General features: G+C 33.8%; 1 protein-coding gene across 1 annotated transcript in view; it reads left to right on the top strand.

Moving 5' to 3' along the window:
* Nucleotides 1-26,819, top strand: part of HFM1 (helicase for meiosis 1) — a gene marked incomplete at both ends in the record, with an annotated part of 130,655 nt that overhangs the window by 33,519 nt on the left and 70,317 nt on the right. The window contains 12 exons of the mRNA XM_079696572.1: nucleotides 19-219; nucleotides 303-391; nucleotides 4,594-4,637; nucleotides 4,745-4,846; nucleotides 5,233-5,378; nucleotides 6,303-6,397; nucleotides 7,028-7,161; nucleotides 7,950-7,997; nucleotides 12,876-12,956; nucleotides 18,959-19,050; nucleotides 20,524-20,630; nucleotides 20,726-20,773. Of these exons, the coding sequence (XP_079552698.1) occupies nucleotides 19-219; nucleotides 303-391; nucleotides 4,594-4,637; nucleotides 4,745-4,846; nucleotides 5,233-5,378; nucleotides 6,303-6,397; nucleotides 7,028-7,161; nucleotides 7,950-7,997; nucleotides 12,876-12,956; nucleotides 18,959-19,050; nucleotides 20,524-20,630; nucleotides 20,726-20,773 (1,187 nt within the window). The remainder of the gene's footprint in view (nucleotides 1-18; nucleotides 220-302; nucleotides 392-4,593; nucleotides 4,638-4,744; nucleotides 4,847-5,232; nucleotides 5,379-6,302; nucleotides 6,398-7,027; nucleotides 7,162-7,949; nucleotides 7,998-12,875; nucleotides 12,957-18,958; nucleotides 19,051-20,523; nucleotides 20,631-20,725; nucleotides 20,774-26,819) is intronic.

Here is a 26,819-nt window from a genome sequence, read left to right as displayed (position 1 = left end):
TGTTTCTGTCATTTAAAGATTGCAGAATGGCTTTCAGATGGTGGAAGATCTGCTGTATGTCTGAAAATGGATGAGAGACATAGACCAGTGAAACTTGAGAAAGTGGTCCTTGGATTTCCCTGCAGTAATAACCAAACCGAATTTAAGTTTGATTTAACCCTCAACTACAAAATTGCCAGTGTTATACAAACGTACTCTGATCAGAAACCCACGCTTGTGGTATGGTTTGTTGGTTGCTTATTTTTTAGTGTAATGTTCAGTTTTTAATATGATTAATACAAAATGTATTCATTCATTTTTAGTTTTGTGCAACAAGGAAAGGTGTGCAACAGGCTGCTTCTGTTTTTGTGAAAGATGCGAAATTTGTTATGACTGTGGAACAGAAACAGAGGTATATTTTAAAATTTTTTCTTGGAGGTAGAAAGACTTTTAGGGATAACCTAGATGAGATGAGAAAACTGGATTGACCTTTTCAAGTTACTTGACCTCTCTAAGCCTCAGTTTCCTCATCTGTAAAATAAGAATAAAAGTAAGTTGGAAGATTAAGTAAGACAATGAATCTTGATGCAACTGTGATCCTGTCTTCTTTATTTCATAACCAGATTTGAAAGATTATTCATATTGCTGTCTTCAGTTTTTTACTCACTTTCAATCCAGTATCTGTTGTAATTTTTTACTAAAGCTGATCTTGTTAATTGATCTCTCAGGAGCTTCTAACACATTTGACCACTCCCACCTAATTTAAAAATTCCAGACTCTGTGTTTCCATGATCATTTCTACCCTGTTTCTTGCTACTTTGCTTTCTACTCATTCTCAGTCCCTTTTCACTTATAATACCTGATTCTTAAATGTTAACATTCTAGGGGTTCTATCCAAGGTTCATTCTTTCTAATGCCGCACTCCTAGGTATTTGAGTCTCATTATCACATGGTTCAAAGAATATATGTATACACGTATTTATATATGTCTGTGAAATTACAAATTTATAGCTCCAACACAGACCTCCATTCTGAGCTCCAGGTCTACCGTCCATCTGCCTGACATCTCCGATTGTATATCTGTGGGCATGTCAAACTCAGTATGTCCAAAAGAGAACCTTGGTTCTTTCTCTCAAATCAGTTCCTCCTCCAGTGTTCCCCATCCTGATTACTTATCATCTCCCTAGTTGCTCATGCAGAAACCTGTCATTGACATCTCCTTCACCTTCTTCCCCATAGGCAATCAATTACCAAGTCCTGTCTATTCTTACTTGTAAATATATCTCAAATATATCATTTTATCTTCATCAGCACTGCCACCTCCCCCATTCAAGTAATTATTAATTTCTTGCCTTTTATCTGATGACCACAAACACACTCTTATCCCACTTTAATCTGTTACATTCATAGCAGAGTGATTGTTTAAAATTACAAATCTAAACATGTCATTTTTCTGCCTAAATCACTTATAATAGTTTCTTGTTGTCATTAGGCTAAAATCCTAAATACCTAATATCACCTGCAATACTCTGTATAATGTGTTCTGTGAATACACCAAACTGTTATCCTACACAGAGCTTTCCTGAATCATATTTTCTTTGCCCAGAATTGTTTTTTACCTCTTATTCATCCTTCAAGTCTCACCTTTAGTATCAGTTTCTTAAGAAGTTTTCCATGATGCTTAGTGTCCCTTTATTTGCTTTTACAGGCACCCTATATTTTTATCTCATAAAACTTACTGTAATTATAATAAATATGCTTTTGTTTAATTGTTATTTAATATCTGTTCTATTCCTTAGATTGTAAACATCTTGAGGAAAGAAGGACTCATGGTCATCTAATTTACCCCTCACAAGGCTCAGCAGAGTGCCAGCACATGCTTACTACTAATATTAGCTTATTATTAATAACAACTTTTGAAAATAAGTAAATAAGTTTAGTGGTAGACCTTAAACCAAAATTGGATTAGATCATTACATGTGGATACGAGCAGATACTGATTTTTCTGACTAATTTTCTATGGAGGGGGGGATGTACTTTTCTTCACTTTGGATCAGATCAGCTTTCCAATTACAGTCTACCCTGTGGCTACACCTCTGGTTACTTTTCAACCAAAGATGTGTACCAAACCTAGAGGATACCACTTTAGCTTTCTGACATTTGACTTTCTATCCACTAAAAGGGTGGATCTCTACTCATTTAGTGCATTAAAGAATTACATATGCAGCCACCTATCCATGCTGTATATACTATTTTCATAATTTTACTTCTGCTTTAAGGATTTAACTTGATCTCCTTAGTTACTGACATAAGATAGAAACTCTCTATGGTGCAGCTTTTGTTACAAACATCAGCAAAGCATGATTAAACAATAAGATACAGTAGAGAGCCAGAGAAAGAGAAACCGAAATAGAGCTTATAGCCAAAAAAGTACATGAGGTCTAAGAGGTAGACAGAAAGGGAAAATGTGGAATTAATGCTATCAAGATAACAATAACATAGATTTCTTTCTACCTACCTCTTTGTTTTATACTCTAGAGAATATTTATCATATATCATGGTCAGTCTGTTACTCAGGAACAATAAACAGTTGAATAGATTTTCATTTGTATGTTCGGCTTTTACTTCATTCCCTGAGAAAAGCATAAGTGAAAAGGAGCGGAATGCCATTTTGAGTTGCTGTAGACTAGGGGAAGAGACCGCTGCTTATGTCAATTCCCCTTTAACCAGTCACATTCTAGCAGCTCCCACAAGATTTCTTTTTGCCCATAAACCCCAGATTCTGTTACTAACGTTTCTAAACTTGTCTAACATGCCCAACTTTTTGTGTACTCTGGTCTCCTTAGCTTTTTTAAAAATAATTTTTCTGTTGTATCATGCATTTAACTTAAAAAATATTTCTATATTTTGAAAAATTTTAGTTAACTTCAGGAAGTTAATTGGTAGTATTCTCATAGTGAAAATATTTCCTGAGCCTTTGGGGGTATTTTTCTCTCTTTTTTTTGGTGATTTTATTTATAATTATTTATTTCCCTATTTTCCCCAGTTTTATTGAGATATAATTGACATATAGCACTGTATAAGTTTAGGGTGTACAGAATAAAGATTTGACTTACATATAGCATGAAATGATTACCACAGTAAGTTTAGTGCATATTCATCATCCATACATATAGATACAAAATTAAAGAAATAGAAATGTTTTTCACTTGTGATGAGAACTGTTAGGATTTACTCTCTTAACAACTTTTATATTTAACATGCAGCAGTGTTAATTATATTTATCATGTTGTACGTTATATCCCTAGTACCTATTTATCTTATAACTGGAAGTTTGTGCCTTTTGACTCCTTTATCCAGTTGCCCCTCCCCACCCCCAACCCCTCAACAAATCTAATCTCTTTTTCCATGAATTTGTTCATTTTTGAAGTATAATTGACCTTCAACACTGTGTTAGTACCTATTACACAACACAGTGATTTAGTATTTCCATACATTTCAAAATGATCACCATGATAAGTCTGGTTACAGTCTGTCACTATGCAAGATATTACATAATTATTGACTATATTCCCACACTCTACATTTTGTACCCATGACTCATTTATTTCGTAACTGGAAGTTTGTTCCTTTTAATGTCCCTCACCCATTTCTTTTCTCCACCCACCTCTCTCCCCTCTGGCAACCACCTGTTTGTTTTCTGTATCTATGACTCTGTTTTTATTTTATGTTTGTTCATTTGTTTTTTAGATTCCACATGAGTGAAATCATATGGTATTTGTCTTTCTCTGTCTGACTTATTTCACTTATTTGTCTTTCTCTGTCTGACTTATCTCACTTAGCATAATACCCTGTAGGTTCATCCAGTTGTCATAAATGGCAAGATTTCATTCTTTTTTATGGCTGAGTAATATTTTATACACACACACACACACACACAAGTACCACATCTGCTTTATCCATTCATCTATTGTTGGACACTTAGGTTGCTTCCATATAATGGCTATTGTAAATAATGCTGCAATGAACATAGGGGTGTATATGTCTTTTTGAATTGGTGGTTTTGTTTTTGTTGGATAAATACCTAGGAGTGAAATTGCTGGATCATATGGTAGTTCTATTTAAAAATTTTTGTGGGATCTCCATATTGTTTTCCATAGTGGCTGCATTAATTTACATTCCCACCAATAGGGCATGAGGGTTCCCTTTTCTCCACATCCTCACCAACACTTATTTGTTGTCTTTTTGATAATAGCCATTCTGACAGGTGTGAGGTTATATCTCATTGTGGTTTTGATTTCCATTTACCTGATGATTAGTGATGTTGAGTACCTTTTCTTGTTCTGCTGTCCATTTGGATGTCATCTTTGAAAAAAATGTCTATTCAGGTCCTCTGCCCTTTTAAAAATTGGATTATTAAGGGTTTTTTTTCTTAGTTATAAAATTAGGAACTTCTCAGTATGAAAGTTAGATATTCTCTGCTTCTTAAAGATGGTTTTCAGAAAATGATGTGAAAATATTTTGATATCTGTAATCCTCAAAATAATTAACTAATACACTAAGAGTTTTGATGTTAATGGGAATAACTCAATAATTTTGTGTTTTTTAAAATAGGTTACATAAGTGTGCATATTCCATAAGAGATTCAAAACTGAGAGGTAGGTTTAGAGATAATTTTTGAATAGTATTTTCAGCTTTAGATAAAAAGAGCCAATTACTGATGAAATATCAACAGTACATAACAGATGATATATTTCTTTTATAGATATCTTAATACGTGGTGTTGCTTATCATCATGCTGGTATGGAGCTGTCAGATAGAAAAGTAGTTGAAGGAGCTTTTACTGTTGGAGATCTACCAGTTCTCTGTAAGTAAAACGTATTCTTGTGAATATTATAAGACCTTTTGGAAAAAGAAAAAGCTCAGGTATTCTGACTTATTTCTGCTTTTCTTCCAAGAATCTGAAATTATATAACTATCCATACATATATGTGCTATAGTAAACTCTCTGGCAATTTTAGTTCTTTATCACCTTACTGAACATAGTGCAATTTGAAAAGTAAGAATTAGTAGCTTTTTGGTTTTAAGATATATTATTTTACATTGTAATGTTGTTTTCTTTTTCCTTTTTATTCTAAATTTCCTATATATGAGTTTTATTACATTTATAAGAATACATCTTTTATAAGAAAATGTTTACTTGAAGCAATAAAGTTATATGACTTAAAAATAATATTCCTTAATTTGATGCAGTTACTACCAGTACCTTAGCCATGGGAGTAAATTTGCCTGCTCACCTAGTAGTTATAAAATCTACAATGCATTATGCTGGAGGAATGTTTGAAGAGTACAGTGAAACAGATATTCTACAGATGATTGGTAGAGCTGGTCGACCTCAAGTAAGTGACAGTGTTTCACTTTTTGTAATTTATTTTAAAGACAAGATAAAAAGCAAAAAAAAAATAATTGTGTATTTTTTGTTAAACAAAAGATTAACATTTCACGTTTAGATTAGGTTTAAGCATAAATGTAACTAAGAAAATTTACTTTAATGGAGGAGTAGAAGTAAAACAAGTCTCACCAAAGGAGACGTACTCCCTTCATTCCCTTTAAGCTCCCATTGGTTGATGAATGGTTGGGTTGTTAAATGGTTGGGTTTATTAATGTGTATGCTGTTAAAGGGTTTTTTTTGGTTTTGAGTACTTTTTGTTTGTTTTTTATTCTGAATAGGGATGCTATTGGCATTTTGGATGGGACAGTTTTTCATTGTGTAGGGCTGTTATACATTGCAGAACATGTACCGTCCCTGGATCCTAGCACAAAATGCCAATAGTGGTCCCAAGATATTGTGACAATTAAAAATCAGCCCATACACATTACAAAACATGGCCTAATCTGACAAATTCTTGAATAAAGAAGTCATTCATATAGGTACTAAGGGAAAATTTAGGAAGAATATCTTTTCAAAGAATATCAAAATATTGTGTCATACAAATTTATAATTATTATAGAATAAATTAGATTATATGTAAATTGCACTGAATCTTACAGCTTTTAACCAGTTACCTAAGTTTGTTTTGATTTTACTACTGCCAAAATTATGTTACATTGAAACCAAAGTGGTACTTTACATCTATACTCTTGGAAGGTTTTTAAGTCAAATTTTCAGTTAACATTCAAATTCAGAAACATTTTTAAGGCCTTTTTGACCTGTTGTTTAATATAAAATGAAAATCTTGAGTTATTGAAGAAGACTGGTATCAACATGTGCTTTTCTTTACTAAATTTCTCTTTTTTCCTTCTTTTTTTTTTTTTTCTTCCAGTTTGACACTACAGCTACTGCAGTTATTATGACTCGGTTAAGTACAAAAGAGAAGTATATTCAGATGCTAGCTTGTAGTGACACTGTAGAAAGCAGGTAATATGGAAAATATTCCTAAAAGATGTTAATATGTTAATGTTAATATAGGCTCTATTTTTCCTTTTAATATATTAGGGAATTTTCTAAGGCCATTTTCTTGAAACTTTTCAATAATCTAATTAGAAAGTTTGTGTACTTTTAAGAAATTTAATAGTTAAAAAAGAGACAGTGTAATATCTTTGTTCAGCAATGCTTCTTAGCATGCAGTTGCATGTATCCTTGTTATAAAAGGCCAAATTAGTAATGGGAGGAATGTAATTTGCACATCTTTTTACATCTTTAAAATTTGCATAATAGTAGGAGACAGGCAACCTGAGACCTTTTAGTAAAGTGTTTGATTATAATACTTTTGGGGAAAATAGGATGTAATCCACTCCCCACCCATTTTTTAAGCAATAATGTCTTCTAGATCCATGGAGTAGAGAGAAATCTATAATCATTTTAAAAGTTAAACTGACATTTTTAGGTTTTGTCATATTTTTGAAAATTAAGTTAACTTTCATGAATTATTAAAGTAACAATATTATTCAATTATATTATTGAATTATTCAAATATTATTCTAAACAAGTAAGAGTTGTATGGCACTGAAATATATATTACTAATGAAAAGTTTTTTTTTCCATTAGTTTGCACAGACATCTTATTGAGCATTTAAATGCGGAGATAGTATTGCATACCATCACAGATGTGAATGTTGCTTTGGAATGGATACGATCAACCTTGCTTTATATCAGAGCCTTGAAAAATCCATCTCATTATGGTTTGTTACTTTGATTTTGAAGAGTAGTAATTTTATCAACTCAATTGGGCCTACTTTATACTAATGAGTCACAGAATAGATGATAGAAACTAATAGTTAGCAGAAGTAAAAACAATTATAACAAATACAGTTAGAGCAAGAGTAGAAAAACGTGAGAAATCTTTATCTGTTTTACTTCTAGTCTTTTAATAAGGCTTGAAATCAACACCATTAAAAATAGATCTTTTAGAAAAATATTATCAATAAAAATTTTTTAAATACCTAAAATTATTTAAAATAAGTTAAAGTCAAAAAGAAGTTTTGAATTTTGTCTGAACTGGTGTTCAAAGTATATAGTAATACTATTGCTGCTGGAATTTTCTTCTAAAGCTAGCACACATATGGTTATGTTGCTTCTAGAGGGTTCTTTCATGTGGTACAGGTTAGAAAATAAAAATGCTTGGGATTGCAGAATATCAAATTAAAACCTGACGTGTTATAATACCATTCTAATACACACAGGCTCAAAACTTTCAGACCTCTAAGGAAAAAAAATACATGTAGTATTCCTGGTCACTGTTAAACAATAAAATGAACAAGAGATAACCAATTGATATTGAAAGGATTTCACAACAGTGGTTATTTTCTATAGATGTTTAAGCCTTGCTTTAACTTTAAGCTACTTTTTTCTTCTATTTAAGATTGAGTTAGATTACTCTTTTCTAGTTAACTGGGGTATAAAGTGAGCCTATAAAGATGAATTCATCTCATTCTAATTTATTTTTAATAAATTGTCATAACTTATATAGGTTTTGCATCTGGATTGAGCAAAGATGGAATTGAATCAAAATTACAAGGTTAGATGCATTTCCTTCTAAAAAATTATATTCTATAAATTTTAATGAAAAAGTCTAGTTATTATGAAAGTAAAAAGGCTCTGGTAAAGTATTTTTTGAAGTAACCTTGTTTGCAGAAAAGAAAATATGGATTTCTTTTTCACAGGTAAATAAAGCTTGGCACGTGTACTTTTCTCTGTATTAATCTATTTATTAATTCTATCAGAATGTCTTCCTTTGTATAACATGTTAACTTGGTTTGTTTTTATTTTTAAAATGATCCTGGTCTTTGGAAATGTTGCCTATAGATACTCAACTCTTTATGTTCCTTTTCTAGTTTAATTTTAATTGAAAATATAAGCCAAGCTTGATTATGGGCTTCTTATCCTAATCTGTGCTAATGAAGTATTCCTATCAAAACTCAGTTTTAGTTTTCAGTTAATCACTCAGTATTTCATTACCTATCTTTTAAAATATCAAAAGATTGTTAAGCATTTATTAGGAGTAGAAATTGCTGCCTCTTCATTGTATTGAGACTGTCTTCCAGGAAAAGAAAATACGTTAGATCCCTAAAAATATTTAGCCAATTTTAATTTATTCTCTACTTGGATATACACATATGGCAAATAAAAATGCAGAGATAAGGATGAAGCAGTAAAATTGTCTTTCTTAAAGAATAAATATATTGTTAAAACATGCTGATTAGGGGCTTCCCTGGTGGCGCAATGCAGGGGACATGGGTTCGTGCCCCGGTCCAGGAAGATCCCACATGCCGCAGAGCGGCTAGGCCCATGAGCCATGGCCACTGAGCCTGCGTGTCCGGAGCCTGTGCTCTGCAACGGGAGAGGCCACAACAGTGAGAGACCCACGTACCGCAAAAAAAAAACAAAAAAAATGGTGATTAGCAATAGCTTATGTTCATGATGCAGCTGTTGAGAAACAGATCTATAATATAGTTGTATTATTCTTTATGTATTGACCAAATTTGTAATGGAGTTTTAAAAGCACATATTTTTTATCATAATGATCAAATACACAAAATGAGACAGACCAAGAAATATCTTGCTATATTCTGGTAACTGTAAAGATTTAACTTTTCGGGGCTTCCCTGGTGGCACAGTGGTTGAGAGTCCGCCTGCCGATGCAGGGGACACGGGTTCGTGCCCCGGTCTGGGAAGATCCCACATGCCGCGGAGCGGCTGGGCCCATGAGCAATGGCCGCTGAGCCTGCGCGTCCGGAGCCTGTGCTCCGCAACGGGAGAGGCCACAATAGTGAGAGGCCCGCGTACCACAAAAAACAAAAAAAACAAAAAAGATTTAACTTTTCTTAAATGTTCTTAACAGTTCATATTTGTCTTATTTTCAGTTATTATAGGTGGCTAAGTTTGGCCTATAAAGAATAGCCAAATTTATTATATAACTGGATAGAATGTTTTGGTTTGCTTAGAGGTCTGCCTTAAATTTCTTAGGAAGGGTCTTTAGCATAGAATATGCTGTTTCCTAAATTTGGTTATACTTTCTTACTCAGTATCCTCCAGTAGCTCTCCCATCACTCTTAGAATAAAATGCAAACTTTCACCAGAACCCACAAAGTCCTATTTGGTATCCCCATGCCTATTTCTCTAACTTCATCTCTTGTTACTTTCTCCTCATTTATTCCACTCTGTCCAAATTGGCTATCTTGCTGTTCCTTAACCACATCAAGCTTGTTCACACTTCAGGTCCTCGCACTCTCTTTATTCCTGAAACACTTCTTGCATATTTTACGTGGCCTGAACCTTCATTTCATTCAGGTCTTTGTTTACATATCAACTCCTCAGAGAGACCTTCCTGGACTACCTTATTTAAACCCACATTTACAGAGACAAAGGAAAAACAATTTCCATATTGTTACTGCTGTTTTCCTGCTCTTGGAAAAGGTGATGTGTTTATGTTGAAAATTAGGATGACTACATCCTTACTTTAATCAGAAATTATAAGCTATGTATCTGAAATACACATAAGCTTAATTAAATAAAAGCTTAAAAAACTCTGTTATTCTTTAGTTACTTTCTCAGCTTTATTTTCCTTCATAATACCTTTCTTTTTTTTAAATTTTTATTTTATATTGGAGTATAGCTGAGTAACAATGTTGTGTTAGTTTCAGGCGTACAGCACAGTGGTTCAGTTATACATATACATGTATCTATTATTTTTCAAATTCTTTTCCCATTTAGGTTATTATAGAATATTGAGCAAAGTTCCTTGTGCTATACAGTAGGTCCTTGCTGGTTATCTGTTTTAAATATAGTGGTGTGTACATGTCAATCCCAATCTCTCCCTCCTTTGTAATACTTTTCAATACCTGAAATTATATTATTTATTTGTTATTGATTGCTTTCTTCAGTAAAATATAAGTTTTATAGAGGAAGAACCTTGCCTTGTTCACTACTATAAACTTTAAGCTTAGAATAGTGCTCAGCATATAATAAGCATTCTTGTTTGATTAACTTACTGAATATTAATTTTTTTGAAGTTGAAACTTGAGAGCATTGGTTTTTTTTTTAAAGTGTAGTCGATTTACAATGTCGTGTTAGTTTCAGGTGTACATATAGTGATTCAGTTTTATATATATGTATATATTTTTTCAGATTCTTTTCCCTTATAGATTATTACAAAATATTGAGTATAGTTTCCTGTGCTTATACAGCAGGTCCTTGTTGGTTATCTATTTTATATATAGTAGTGTGTACATGTTAATCCCAACCTCCTAATTTATCCCTCCCCCTCTTTCCCCTTTGGTAACCACAAGTTTGTTTTCTATGTCTGTGAGTCTCTTTCTGTTTTGTAAATAAGTTCATTTGTATTATTTATTTTTTTTTAGATTCTACATATAAGTGATATCATGTGATATTTGTCTTTCTCTGTCTTGCTTACTTCATTTAGTATGATAATCTCTGGGTCCATCCATCCATCCATCCATGTTGCCACAAATGGCATTATTTCATTCTTTTTTATGTCTGAGTAATATTCTATTATGTGTGTCTGTATGTATGTGTATATATATATATCAATCACATCTTCTTTATCCATTCATCTGTTGATGGACATTTAGGTTGCTTCCATGTCTTGACTATTGTAAATAGTGCTGCAATGAACATTGGGGTGCATGTATCTTTTCAAATTTTAGTTTTCTCTGGATATATGCCCAGGAGTGGGATTGCAGGATCATATGCTAACTCTATTTTTAGTTTTTTAAGGAACCTCCATACTGTTCTCCTTAGTGGCTGTACCAATTTACATTCCCACCAACAGTGTAGGAAGGTTCCTTTTTCTCCACACCCTCTCCAGCATTTATTATGTGTAGACTTTTGTTGATGGCCACTGAATGTTAATTTAATAGGGGGTAATTAAGAAAATTAGCAAAGACTTCAAAAGCCTTACTTAACCAAATACTTAAAACTATCAAGCTGCCTTAGCAATGTTGCTTAAACTAAAGTATTTTTCAAAGAATCCTGCTTTCTGTTTTGTTTTGTTTTTTTGGGGGGTGGTACGCAGGCCTCTCACTGTTGTGGCCTCTCCTGTTGCGGAGCACAGGCTCCGGACGCGCAGGCTCAGCGGCCATGGCTCACGGGCCCAGCCGCTCCACGGCATGTGGGATCTTCCTGGACCGGGGCACAAACCCGTGTCCCCTGCATCGGCAGGTGGACTCTCAACCACTGCGCCACCAGGGAAGCCCAGAATCCTGCTTTCTAAGGGCTATGTTTTTGTGAGTGGCTCTTCTATGTAACATTGAATAGGTTGTGGTATTCCCACTCGCTGCTGTTAACTGCCTCCAATCTCCTAGGCTTTTTTTTTTTTTTAAACATCTTTATTGGAGTATAATTGCTTTACAATGGTGTGTTAGTTTCTGCTGTATAACAAAGTGAATCAGTTATACATATACATATGTTCCCATATCTCTTCCCTCTTGTGTCTCTCTCCCTCCCACCCTCCCTATCCCACCCCTCTAGGTGGTCACAAACCACCGAGCTGATCTCCCTGTGCTATGCGGCTGCTTCCCACTAGCTAGCTATTTTACGTTTGGTAGTGTATATATGTCCATGCCACTCTCTCACTTTGTCACAGCTTACCCTTCCCCCTCCCCATATCCTCAAGTCCATTCTCTAGTAGGTCTGTGTCTTTATAGCAGGGAACAGAGAGAACATTGAATGCAACAGGTTACTACAATTGCTCTGATCCCCATCAATCAGTGAGAGTGAACTTGCATTGCTTCCTATTTAGAGGTTCCTTCCAAGTGCAATAGTGTCATATTCAGAGATGCTGAAGTAAATACTAGAAACATCAGCTAAAATAGTCATAATGGTTACCTTAAGAGAGTGTGGCAAACAAGGAGGAGGGGAAAGACTGGTGTTTTTTGAACAATTTCTGTAGAACTATTTGACTCTTTATACTTTGTGTGTATACATCTTAAAGCTTTTTTAAAAAGAAAAACTACTGCCATATTGGAAGTCAAATGGCAAAACAGTTATTTAGACCTGGAGCAAGTCGCTTAGCTTCTCTATTCTTTAATTTCCTAACTGGTATATGAAATAATATTAATACCTGCCATGTTGTGTTTTGAGGATTAAATGAGATAGTACAAATATATCATTTTAAAAGCTCCAAGTTGTAAATGTTATCACTTGAGTGTTATTTTTATTATTTGTATTATCTTTACTGTTAGAAAAATGTTTCAGCATATTAGTCAGCTCTTTTGTTTAAATGAGTTTGTTTTTTTTAACCACTTAAATAGGAACTACAGTTCTTCCCAGAACAATTACACAGAAATACACCTTCAGGATATTTTATAATAAATTCTATTTTGTGTTGCTTCTTTATTTTACTAAAGTAAAAAATGTGTTTTCTATAATTGAACAGAATTATGTTTGAAGAATCTGAATGATTTATCATCTCTGGACCTGATAAAGATGGATGAAGATGTTAATTTCAGACCAACTGGTAATTTTTCCATCATTGTTAGTAAATTTAACAATTGCTTACTTAAGGCTAAATTAAAATTTTTTTTCTACTAAAATTTAAATGATGGTAAAATTAAATTGTGGTTTCAGTTCTCAATAGGGTATCACCATTATTAGCATGATCAATTTATACGAGTCCTATTTCTGAAATTATAGAGCTTCTTTTTGACAGGCATGGAATTTGTGTTTGCTAACTCTGGTGACTTTTAGCAGAGGATTAAAATGCTCAAATCTTTGGGTTGCTTCAGTCCTGTCATAACTCTTGTAGCTATCCTTTCGCCAATTCTTTTTTTTTTTTTTTGCCAATTCTTAATTATTCAAACACTGCTTATCTGGATGGTTACTTAGGCTCCTTTTCTCTCTGTCTCTCTCTTTTTGATTCTATATAGGGTATAACAGAAGCAAGAAAGAATGTTTTGTAGTTTTTACCACTCATGAGTAGAAGTTTCTTGGGGGAAGATATTGGCTTCATTATAACAAATTAAACTTTTTAAGAAGCGATACTTTACTGAATAAAAATAAGGAAGTATAGGAAAGTTTAAAAAAATCAGAATCTGACTATCTGTTAACATTTCATGTATACTTCCATTTTAAATGCATTTTTACATACTTGCAACTGTACTATAGAAATGTATGATTTTGTATTATGTTTTTATATGTATTTACTTGTATAAGGTTTTTAAAAACAATTTACCTCCCTAACTCTCAGCCCTAGATTTATAACATTTTTTTCCTCTCCTATGGTTCTCATTCTGATAAACCTAATTTGTTTGTGAGAATTGCCTTCTTTGTATTCTAGGATGTCTCACTAAAGGGGGCATGAGAATCACTAGTACAACTTCTTCATCTATTCTTCAGATACTTTAATTCTCAAGAATCTTATTCCCACTATCATTCTTTCCCTGTGGAACTTCTTGAATCCACTGATAACATTCCTTCTGCCTTTAAACATACCTAATAAATGATATGTGTAATATTTGTCCTCTTTCTCAATCATCAGTGAATACTACCTGATTAATTTTCTTCTTTTTAACATTCTTTTGATTCTCTTTCTGCTTCTTTAATCAATTTCTCTTTGCTGACCTTTTTTGCTTTACTATGGGCTTCTTAAATGTGTAGATGTTGGACCTTTATTCCCAGTTTATGATAATTTCTTTGAAAACATAAATTACCTTCACAGCTTAAGCTATGGTCATTATGTAAATGAATTGTAGTTTTGATCTTGTTCTCTTAGCTTTGCTATGACATTTGAACGTTAGTTTTCTATTGGAAATCTTTTCTTACATATATGACATGAAACTTGACACCCAGAGCATATAACAGTTAATTTGACCTGGAATACTATACAGTGGAATGAACATAAAATTTGTGTTCCAAATGCCTGGATTTCAGTCCCAGTTCTGCCACTATGCTTGCTGTGACCTTATGCTCACTGAGCCTTAGTTTATTTATCTGTAAAACAAGAATGTATTACATATCCTACTCACCTTACTGGGTTGTTGTGATGATGAAATGGGATAATGAACATTTACAGCAAAAAAAAATTCCTCTGAAAATATGAGTCGTTGCTCTTTTTTGTCCAAGATTAGGAAAATGTATCTCTACTTGCCTCTTATTCTCAGTAGCATAACCGGTTTGTTAAGCCTATTATAAAATGTTTGATGTCTTTGGTTTCTCTTTCATTCCCCACTCATTCCATCTCCAGGCAGGAATGTCCAAAAGGACAATCCAATCTTGGAGCTGAAAATATTCCTTATCACGTAGCAGGGTAATGTTTCCTAAAGTGCGGTTGGGTTAACTACTTCCTCTTGAAGTCAACTGAGGGTGCTGTTATGTTAAAAACGAAATTAATGAACCCTACTCCAGACCTACAAACCTCACCTTCTAGGAGTAAAATCTAGTAATTTAGATTTTAAGCTTGTTCCCTGGACGCTTCTTTTGCACATTAAAATTGAGAACTGCCTTGGGATTGATGTTTCAATAAATGATATAGTGAAAATCTATTTAGATCTTCATGTCATACACCAGTTTATCTTAGTGAGTGTTCTGGGGGTGGGGGGGGGGAGAGATTCCAAATTAAAATAGAGAATGCAGTTTTACTCTAAACTATTTTCTCTAGGAAATTCATGGGGTTCAGTAGCATATTAAAGGTGCTAAGAAGAAAGGTAGTAGAAAAGAGCTGAAATTGATTAGCCTAAGATTTTTACATTCTTATTTGCCCACAGAAATCTTTTAAATGGAAATCCATTAATATTGCAAAGAGCACTAATGTTCTATCAGTGTTCAGTCTGTCAATTTAAATGTTAATATCATCCAAAACACCTTTACAGACATACCCAGAATAATATTTGACCAAATATCTGGGCACCCTATGGCCCAGTTAAGTTGACACATAAAATTAACCATCACAGCAGCTTAACATAAACTATACATTCTAGCTGAATGTAGCTGAGTTTTCAGAGGAATACAGTATTGTACATGATGCCGTTTTACCTGTTCCTCCTCTGGACCCAGGTTGGTCATGTACTCTGCTTTGAAAGCACATATTATGCAATGCCCAATCATTGGACATTTTGTCCTTTGTGTTTATTAACTCAGCAGCCTCAACTTTTGTTACACTCTACACCATCAAGCTATTTAAAACACATACACATAAAGTGTTACATACATGTATGTATATGTAACTTTATGAGGAATTTGACATGTCTTTTTAACTGTGCTAGTATTTTTATTAGGATCATTTAGGTTAGTGCTCTTGTTATAAGGTTGTATGAATTTTTTAGTTGTTTGCCTCAATACTTTTTCCCATAAGCCTTGTTATTTTTAGTATGCAGTTTATAGAACACAAGATTTTATAGGAATATACCATATATTTACAGGAAATAAAGGTTTATGTAAATGTATAGGAATACTATATATTTATTTAAGGCTAAGAATTTTTTTTTTTTTTTTTTTTTTTTTTTTTTTTTTTTTTTTTTTGTGGTACGCGGGCCTCTCACCGTTGTGGCCTCTCCCGTTGCGGAGCACAGGCTCCGGACGCGCAGGCTCAGCAGCCATGGCTCACGGGCCCAGCCGCTCCGTGGCATATGGGATCCTCCCAGACCGGGGCACGAACCCGTATCCCCTGCATCGGCAGGCGGACTCTCAACCACTGCGCCACCAGGGAGGCCCAAGGCTAAGAATTTTTATTAGCTGTGATTTGTAATAGTTTCATTATCAATCAGTTTGTTGTATTTTCTAATTTCCATTATTTCTTCTTTGACCTATGGATTATTTGGAAATCTAGTTCTTAATTTCTGTACATATGATGGTTTTCTAGTTATTTTTCTTTTCAGTTTTGTTGTTGTTGCTGTTGTTTTTGATATTTGATACAGTTGCTTTGTATCAGATAATATTTTCAGTATAATTTCAATCTTTTGAGAATTGTTGAGAGTTGTTTTATGGCCCAGTATGTGGTCAGTTTTTATAAATATTTTGTGTGTGCTTATCCCTTTGGTTTTAAGCCCTCTCCCAGATAAATATCTTGTTAGTTCTTTGCTGCCTTATAAAAGATATTTCATATGTTTCATTTATCTGACTTAGTTGCCTTCAGCAGGGGGGTTGGTTCATAATTACTTAGCCTGCTGTTAATGTAGATGGAAGCTCCTTACATATTATTTCTAATTGATTCTTTCTTTATGACTTCTTGTTCCTTGGTGTTACTATTACTTCTTTTATCTCTTTGAATATTTATTTTTTATATTTAAATTTTTAGTCTGTATGTTCCAGTAATGCTGCTTCATATAGTTTTTGCTTTTTCAGTTTGTGGTTATAATACTCAAGTATCTAGGTATTTTTATCTGTATGCTTGTGTTCTGGTCTGAGTTTTTAGCTATTCTGCCTGCTAATGTGTATAGAAGAAGGGCTTAGAAGGCCAAGTCTTAGTTTGTGCAAATTTATGAAGGATTAACAACCTTATGAAAATGTGCAGTAACTGCAAAAGGCATGGAAGGTCATTAAACTGGGATGCAAATCTTACCTCTGTGAAGGAGAGTGAAGGAAGGAGAAAAGGAAGGAAAGAGAGAAGGAAGGAGAATTTTATCCTGCAATGCAGCCCTAAGACCATTTGGCAAAGTTGATGGGGAATCTTCAAATCAAAGTTGCCCATCCAAAGAGTCCCTTGGCTTATAGATCTTCCTTAATATTCCTGCCATGCTCAGTCATTTGTTTGTATCTCATGAGAAGTGTGATCTTGGTGTGTACATAGTGATAGATTCAGAACATAGCAGCTGGGGCCATCCATCAGAGCACTTCTTGCAGTAGGATATGTGAGAGGTGCATTCTCATGACCTCTGCTTCCACTCCCCTTACCCCAACTCTATGACTTTTACTTTGAAATACCCTGTATTTGCTACTATGAGAACATTCATTATTCAAAAGCTATATTGATAGCAAGTTGCCTCTTTATTTTCTCTCTTCACTTGCAAATTTTAAAAAATTCTTTCCATTCTTTCTGCCTTGACTCATTTTCTTTATAGCTTTCTTTCTAGTTTATTTTTATACCTTACCTAGGAAACCTTCGTCCTTACTAATAAGCCAGCAAATATCAAGCCTTTTCTCAAAACCTTTCATTTTCACTAGCAGGGAGATACCCTATATTAATTTATAAACATCTAGGATAAGAGGAACGTCTTTAAATATACCCTAAATATATACTAGTTCCTTTGGTAACCATATTCTCGCTATCTCACACACTGCTCTTAGAATCTCCCTTTGATGAACCACTGCATTACTCACGTTTTGGCTGAACATATTCACTAGACTCCTAATTGAGAAAGTGGCTATTCCTGAGTCTAAGTTCTGTCTACTGTACCTTATTCTTGATGCCTATAAGTGATGGAATGTCAAATTCTTTCCTCTTCAGCAAAACCTGTAGCATATACTTAAATATTAGCCTTTTCCTTGAGCAGCAGTATGCCTTTTTCCTCTTCTCAGCTGTTTTTTGTGTGTGTTCACAAGACTTGAAATTCTTTGTAATGTTCTTGACAACTTATAATTGAAGCCAGTAACCTTTTAAATGAATTCCATTTCATCAATTACTTATCCTCACTCTACCCATCCTCCTACCCACAGCCTACCTGATGTTTTATTTCCAAAACAATTTAGTTTCAAATTCCAATTTAATTGAAATATTGCTCAAGAATTTTAAGTGGTCCTCTGTTATTTTACAAATCAAAACCAAAATCTAAACTCCTTTATAGCATTTAAAGGCTATTTCAGGGCCTCTGTATTCTATCTTTCATCATGTTTTGATAATAAAAGTAGGCAACATTTATTTAATGTTGGGCACTATGCTAAGTACTCTGCATGTATTATTGCATTTAATCTTCTTCACAACAAACATATGAGATGCATACTTATATTATTCCCACATTACATTAAGAAACTGGTAAAGTAACCTGCACATGATCACCTAGTAACTAGTAAGTGGTGGCCCAAAGATTCTAAGCAGGTCAATTTGACCTGAATTTTAGTCTTATGTTTATCAAGCCATATCTCTCATTACATTATTCTAAAGATAGTCTTTTAAACTTTACTCTTTTGATAAACAAGTTTTGTTTTTTCCTGAGGTCATAATGGCTATATTTCCTTTCTGCCAAGGCCTATTGTTTACTTTAAAATCCTGCTCAAGACCCATTTTCTCTAGAAGGTAATCCCACACGGACCATTCTCTTAGGCTTAATTTCCTTTGTACTTAAGTTTGTGTATGTAAACATTATCATTAACTGGATTTTGTACTCTAGTATAGCTATTTCACATGTGGTTATCTCCCTAGCTAACCTGTAGGTTCCAGAGACCGTGTCTTCTAGATTTTTTGGTGTCTTTTGTACCTGATGCTGTTAAAGGCACAGCAAAGATGCTAAGGAAATGTTTGTTAAACTGATGAAAATTCAAGTTGTTTCAACTGATGGGGAATGTTTATTTTTCCGTCTTTTCCCACAGAGGCAGGAAGATTGATGGCTTGGTATTATATTACATTTGAGACAGTGAAGAAATTTTGTACAATCAGTGGAAAAGAAACTTTATTGGACCTGGTAAATTAATTTCACAAGAAAATAAATATATAATGATATAGTATAAAATAATATTGGGGGAAATAATTTGTGTATCTCATGCAATTTAAGAATAAATGAGCAGAAAAGAAAGCATTTCTAATAGTGCTTATGTTTTTCCTCCTTATATGCCTTTGATTGTAAGATATAGAATAGTACTCCTTAGAATGTATTTCCAATTGTATCTCTGTGTTAGGGCTAAGAAAATTCATATACATACCCAAAGTCGGGATGGCAACTGCCTTTCAACTTATGTGATAATGCTGATTACCTTGGTAGTGGTTACCAAGTGTAATATGTTGAGAAAGAATGTGCTGAGAAAGATTCCAAGGTGGTGTGGCATGGTATATTAGGAAATTCTGCCATGAGTGAGGGACACTGAGGGACGCATGTGCCTCCTACTTGCAACTCTTCCCTAAATCCTTTGCATCAGAATAATGATAACAGTAGAAAGAGAATAGTATTGGTGATAGACCAGGAAAAAGAACTGATTTTGGAGAAAATGGGAGTAAAAACAGGCTATACTAAGATATCACCAGTGGGGACAACTTTGTAGCTATAGCAGTGAATAGAACCATAGTCATGTTTTTGGCACCTGGTAACTGTATTGGTCCTTTCTTCCATTACTGGGGATATGAACATGAAACATGACATTTATATTTATTCTCAAATCCAAACTATTTACTTTTATTTAAAACATCTAAGTTGATTATTGTGATAAGATTATTATACTAAAAATTGCACAAAAATTGATAAGTAGAAGGCTTGTATTTTCATGTAAATATTATTCTTTTTTAATTTATTTTTTATTGAAGTATAGTTGATTTACAATGTTGTATTGAATATTATTCTTAACTGAGAAGAAATCAAGAATAGGAACTCCCTAATGTTAACATTAACTCATCTGATTTTGAGTTCAGTAAGTGTGAAAGAGAATCAGAAAAGGTGTTAGTTTCATTTTACAGGTGTGAGAAACCAAAGCAGAGTCATCTGGCAGAATTAGGCTCTAGAATACAGATTTCTTAATACCTACAGCATTGTTTTCATTACAAAATAATCCTCAATAGGAATAATAATTTGCAAACTATAGAAGGATGAATAATAATATAACAGTAGTACTAGCGATAGTAGTGAAATCTTCTTGTATTGAGTGCTTATTATGTGTTAGGTGCTAGCCTGAATATTTTAAACTTATCTTGTTAATCTTTACAATCTTACTGATATAGCCCCAGTGTGTAACACAGTGTCTGACATATAACAGGTGTTTGTAAACTTTCGTTAGTGAATGAATGAATCCTTAAAGAAGCAAAATGTATAAGGCAGGTTTTTAACTCTATTATGCTAAATGTGATGTCCCAAGGCAGCATTAAAAATAAATAAATACAGAAAAAATAAATGAGAGAAAAGAAGTAAAGAATGGACATAACTAAATGAACAAATGCTGAAATTTTATAGGTCACAATGATAGCCAGCTGCAAGGAATTTCTAGATATACAATTAAGAATAAATGAAAAGAAAACACTGAATACTTTGAACAAAGATCCAAATCAGATAACTATCAGGTACAGAAATTAAATATGTTTTAAGTAATTTTAAAAAGGTTTCATTCAGTTAAAATAAATAATAATAATAAAAGTTTTGCCTTGTTTATTTACAGATTTCCAATGGGAGGGAGAATTAAAACAAGAGAAATGAAAGTAAATTGGTAAAGAAAATCAATTGTTAAATGTCTTAAAATGCCGATTACCTGTCCCTGATTCATATTTATGAAGGTTTTTTTTAAAACTTATTTTAAATTTGTTTTCCTTAATACAAAAAAGAACATATTTACATAAGAATGAGGAGTCAGAATGTAGGTGCGAAATTAATTTCCCAAAACTCTCAGACTTTAAGTAAAAGAGATAATTTGTGAATTTTTAAATCAACAAACGTTGAGAGTGTAATCTGTTGAGGGAAGTTAGACAATAGAAGAAGATATGCTTCTCATCCACAGGAACTTTCAGGTTGGCTTGAATGAGAACCATGTGTATAAAAATAATGGACAGTATGAAAACACATGCAGTAAATGTCTATTGAACGATAGTGGTATTCTGGGAAAGACATACTAAATGCAATGATATCAGTGAAGGAATGTATTTGTGACAATGGGATGACTATTCTCCCAGGAAAGGGAAGTTTGTATAGAGGAGTAGTAACTGGAAGAGTAAACTAAAGTTACATTGTATTGTAATGACTTTACCCAGTTTCCAATCACAAATGCAAAGGTATTCTTTTCTGCTATGTCAAGTGCTTGGTTTTCTGAGTATTTAGGTCTTAGTGTTAAACCATTTGATTTAGATCATTTCAGGTAAAAATGATTTTTTTATGTGGCTCAATAAAACCAGTTGGCCAAAGAATTTCCTTTTTCTCCTTAGCTGAAGGCGGTCACTCGTTCTCTGGGATACTTCCTAACGTCTCACTGAATTTTATCTCCCAAATACCGTGACATCTCAGAAACAAACTTCCACTGCTGTATACAACTCATCAGGCAGATCTACAGCTTGGACAACAGAAGTTAATGTTCTGTTTCTTAGATATATTTCTTTAGAAATTTAAATATCCTTAGAGATCATACAGAACTTAGAGATCCTGTATCCAGGTCCTCTCATTTTACAAATGAAGTAAATGATGCCCAGATAAGTTGTGACTTGCTCGAGGTTACGTTGCTATACTGGGGGCTGACCTAGAACTAGAATCTAGATCTCTTGATTCTCATAATGTTTTTTTCAACATACTCTGTTGTATCAACTACTGAGTCAAATTAAATCAAGGTATTTTTCCACAAGCACCTTGTTGGGAACACTCTATTTGCAATTTTAACTCTTTCATTTACCTTACCTTAGATTGGGTCATACATTCTTTTGATTGGAACTGTCAGATTTTAAAATTGATGACTTTATAATTGTTTTTATATGTATCATAATTTAGCTTCCCATTATAATTTCCCACCTTTATGCAGCTACTTGAGTGTGGCTAGGAAGAGTGAATGTGTGTGGGGTATTTTCTTAATCCAAAATGTACAGTGTTTTGGTGGGTGATGATGGCTAATAGTTACCACTTTTATGTCTCTCTCATATTCCTGTTACTTTGCTGAATTTCAGATCAGTTCTTTTTCAGGTAGGTGTTAATCCTCTTAATTTAAAAATTTTATCCTTCACCTTTCTGCCCTTTAAGGCTGTTTTTTAATTTTTCATAATTCCTGTGTCTTTCATCTTCAGCACTAGCTCTGTTTTCTTTATTTGGTATTTTTCAATGAACTTATAGGGTGTATTTCCAAGTCAATGATTTCTTTTCACATTTGTTTGTTTCTTATTATTATATAAGTAATGCATGGATTCATTTTTAAAGATTCAAAAATAAAATGTATAAAGCAAAAAATCAGGTCTCCCTTGACCCCCAGAAGTAACTGTTATCAGTAGTTTGCTGTGGGTCCTTCCAATTTCCTTTCTATTTATTAAGTACATATATATGGGCTAATAAACATATGTCTACATATAAAAAAGGTCATACTATAATTATTGCTCCTGTCATGAAGTTCTTCTATATCAGTACATACACGTCAACCTCATTTATTTTGATATCAATGTGTGTTTTAATAGCAGTGTATTCTATAGTATGAACATATTGTAAATTTTAGCCACTCCTTTACTGATGAAGAGTTAGATGGCTTACAAACTTTTGCTATCACAAATAGTGCTGAATTGAACTTCCTTTTATTTACACCATATTTTTCAAGAATTTCTGGGTGAAAAGGTATATACATGAAAAGATTTAATATTTAATGCCAAATTGCCTTCTAAAAAGCTTATCTTATTTACAGTTCCCACCCACAGTGTAAAAAGAATGACCATTTTCATAAATCCTCCCAATACTTGTTTTTTTATCTTGAACTTTTGTCAATCTAATGAGTGAAAAATTTAAAAATTCTAAAATCCCTAATTATTAGGAGGGAATATACATATTATTTGGTTTTATACAGAAATTTAAAATTGTTATAAAATCATACATGTCAGTCATTTCCATATGAATTCTAGGTTTTGTGTCTTGCTTACTTAGGAAGGCCTTTCCCATCCTATATTTTTTTTTCCATCCTGTATTTCTTAAGATTAGGTTCAACTACATAAAATGGTAATAAAATGAATTAACAGTAGATTCAACAAAATAGGCTACTTTTCTCTCACAGAATATACAACTCAAGGTAGATAGTCTAAGGTAGATAATAGTGGCTTCAAGGTGTCATGAATACTATGTTCCTATCTTTCTTCTCTGCTATTCCACACATGACTTCTATTTCAAGGTCACCTCATTGTCCAAAATTACTACTAGAGCTTCAGCCATTACACTTGAGTATCCTCTCTCTTTTGAGTAGGTTTCTTGGAAGTCCCAGATAACCCTTTCTCACCTAATACAGCTAAGTGCAAAAAGAGACTGGGAAATGTCTTGGTGATAGTGTGCCTATATTAAAATTAGGATTCTGCTATTAATAAGGAAATAAAGAATGAATGTTGGGTAAGTAAAGCTTCCACACATCCTAAGATCATAGGACTTTTTCTATCGTTTCTTCTACTTTAAAATCATTTTATTTTTACCTAAAGGCTCTTCATAGGCATCTAGAGTTAATTTTTATATGTGGTATTAGTTAAGAATTTAATTATATTTTGTCCCTGAAAGATAGTCAGGAGTGTTTGATAACTATGTTGTCTTTCTCTCTTTGCCTATTGATTTGGAATGCCACCTTCTCATAAACTAAATTCCTAAGGATCTGATTCTGGACACTTACTGTTAGCCTGTTTATTTTGTTGCCGTGACAATACCACATTGTTTTACTTGCTATTCTTTTATTGCATGTTTTGTTATCTGGTAAGGCAAGTCCGTTCTTACTGTTATTTAAAAAATGTTTTTGGATATTCCTGCATTTTTCCTCCCTATGAACTTTAGAATCAGTTTGCCAAGATTTATAAAAAGTCCTATTGAAATTGGCTTTATAGATTACTTTGTGGAAGAATTCTTCCTTTAACAGTTCTGAAATCTTTCTATCTAGGAATATGGTATCTCTCTCCATCTATTCAGATCTTTATGTCTTTCTGTGATATTTTATAACTCATCATTTAGGTTTTATATTTCTTGATAGGTTTATTTCTTGGTATTTTATGGAGTTTGATATTGTGAGTCCTTCTTTACATTGCATACCATTGCATTTTATGGTCAGTTATTGATGGTATATAGGAAGACTATCAATTTTTTAAATTTTGATAGTTTTATCTGGCTATCTCACTGAACTCTCTTAATAGTATGAGTTGTCCTTTAGTTGGTTTGCTGGGATTACCTAGATAGACAATCATATTATCTGTAAATAGTGATACTTTTATCTCTTGATTTCTAATAGTTGCAACTCTATTGTTCTTAACTTCTTGTAGGTAGAACCTTTAGTATATGTTCTCTAGTTTTAGAGAGAGCAAACATCTTTGTCTTGTTACTGTTTTTAATTGTCAAGTTTCCAGTGTTTCACCAGCAGGGAATTTCTCACACTTTTTGGATTCGATTGTGGAATCCATTAACCTCCTTCTCACTTATTTGTAAAAACAGATTTGAATTCAGAGAGAAGAGCGAGCAACGCATTTTAGCTCACCATTGTCTCTGGATCTAAAAGTTGGGTTTCTCTATGATTTCTTTCATTTTTTGTTCTTTGCAGGGTTACTAACATTTTTTGAATCAATTTTTCTTACTTTATATGTTCCTGAGCTATTCATTTCACCCAGCTTGTCAGTTTTTATGGCATAAAGTATTTTGTCCTCTAATAAATTAAAAATTTCCTCTAAATACATAATGTCTTTTCTAATATCTAATGTTATTTGTATCATCTCCTTTTTTCTTAATCAGATTTGCAAGAGGTTTCTATATTTTGATCTTTTCAAGCCATTTATTTTTGACTTACTGATCATGTTTAATAGTCCTATTAATTTTACATTTTTAATCTTTACTTCCTATTATTTTCTATTTCATTAATTTCCCATTTTGTCTTTATTTTTTTCCTTCTACTTCTTTTTGTAATCTTTTAAATTGTATTTTTCTCCATTTATTATTATTTTTTTAATTTTCTATAAAATATGTAAGACTACAAATTTTCCAGTGAATACCACTTTGACATTGTTCTATAGATTTTCTAAATCTATTGCTATTCTTTCTAAATAGTTTGTAATTTCAGTTTTAGTTTCCTCTTAAGAATTATTTAAAATTATGTTTAAAAATTTTAAAGTAATACTTTAAAAAAATGGTCATTCGAGACTAGTTCAAGATGGCGGAGTAGAAGGATGTGCGCTCACTCTCTCGTGAAAGCACTAGAATCACAACTGACTGCTGAACAAATATCAACAGGAAGACACTGGAATTCACCAAAAAGGATACCTCACATCCAAAGAAAAGGAGAAGCCGCAATGAGATGGTAGGAAGGGTGCAATCACAATTAAATCAAATGCCATAACCACTGGGTGGGTGACTCACAAACTGGAGAACACTTATACCACAGAAGTCCACCCACTGGAGTGAAGGTTCTGAGCCCCATGTCAGGCTTCCCAACCTGGGGGTCCAGCAACGGGAGGAGGAATTCCCAGAGAAACAGACTTTGAAGGCTAGAGGGATTTGATTTCAGGACTTCGACAGGAGTGCGGGAGGCAGAGACTCCACTCTTGGAGGGCAAACACAGAGTAGTATGCACATTGGGACGCAGGGGAAGGTGTAGTGACCCCATAGGAGACTGAACCAGACCTACCTGTTAGTGTTGGAGGGTCTCCTGCAGAGGTGGGGGGTGGCTGTGGATTACCACTGGGACAAGGACACTGACAGCAGAAATTCTGTGAAGTGCTCCTTGGCATGAGCCCTCCTGGACTCCACCATTGGCCCACCAAGGAGCCAGGAAGGCTCCAGTGATGGGTTGCCTCAGGCAAAAGAACCAACCCAGCCGCACCCATTAGCAGACAAGCAGATTAAAGTTTTACTGAGCTCTACCCACCAGAATAACACCCAGCTCTACCCACCACCAGTCCCTCCCATCAGGAAGCTTGGACAAGCCTCTTAGATAGCCTCATCCACCAGAGGGCAGACAGCAGAAACAAGAAGGACCACAATCCTGAAGCCTGTGGAATGAAGACCACATTCACAGAAAGAGAAAATGAAAAGGCAGAGGACTATGTACCAGATGAAGGAACAAAAAGAAAACCCAGAAAAATGACTAAATGAAGTGGAGATAGACAAACTTCCCGAAAAATAATTCAGAATAATGAGAGTGAAGATGATCCAAGACCTTGGAAAAAGAATGGAGGCAAAGATCAGAAGATGCAAGAAATGTTTAACAAAGACCTAGAAGAATTAAAGACCAAACAAACAGAGATGAACAATACAATAACTGAAATGAAAAATATATGAAAAGGATCAATAGCAGAATAACTGAGGCAGAAGAATGGATAAGTGACCTGGAAGACAGAATGGCGGAATTCACTGCTGCAGAACAGAATAAAGAAAAGAGAATGAAAAGAAATGAAGACAGACTAAGGGACCTCTGGGACAACATTAAACGCACCAACATTCATATTATATGGGTCCCAGGAGGAGAAGAGAGAGAGAAAGGACCTGAGAAAAAAGTTGAGATAATAGTTGGAAACTTCCCTAACATGGGAAAGGAAAGAGACAACCAAATCCAGGAAGCGCAGAGAAGC

Source organism: Hyperoodon ampullatus (genome assembly GCF_949752795.1).
Source record: "Hyperoodon ampullatus genome assembly, chromosome: 2".
Lineage (NCBI taxonomy): Eukaryota > Metazoa > Chordata > Mammalia > Artiodactyla > Ziphiidae > Hyperoodon > Hyperoodon ampullatus.
Note: the sequence above shows the minus strand (reverse complement) of the source record. Positions and strands in the feature narration are given on the sequence as shown.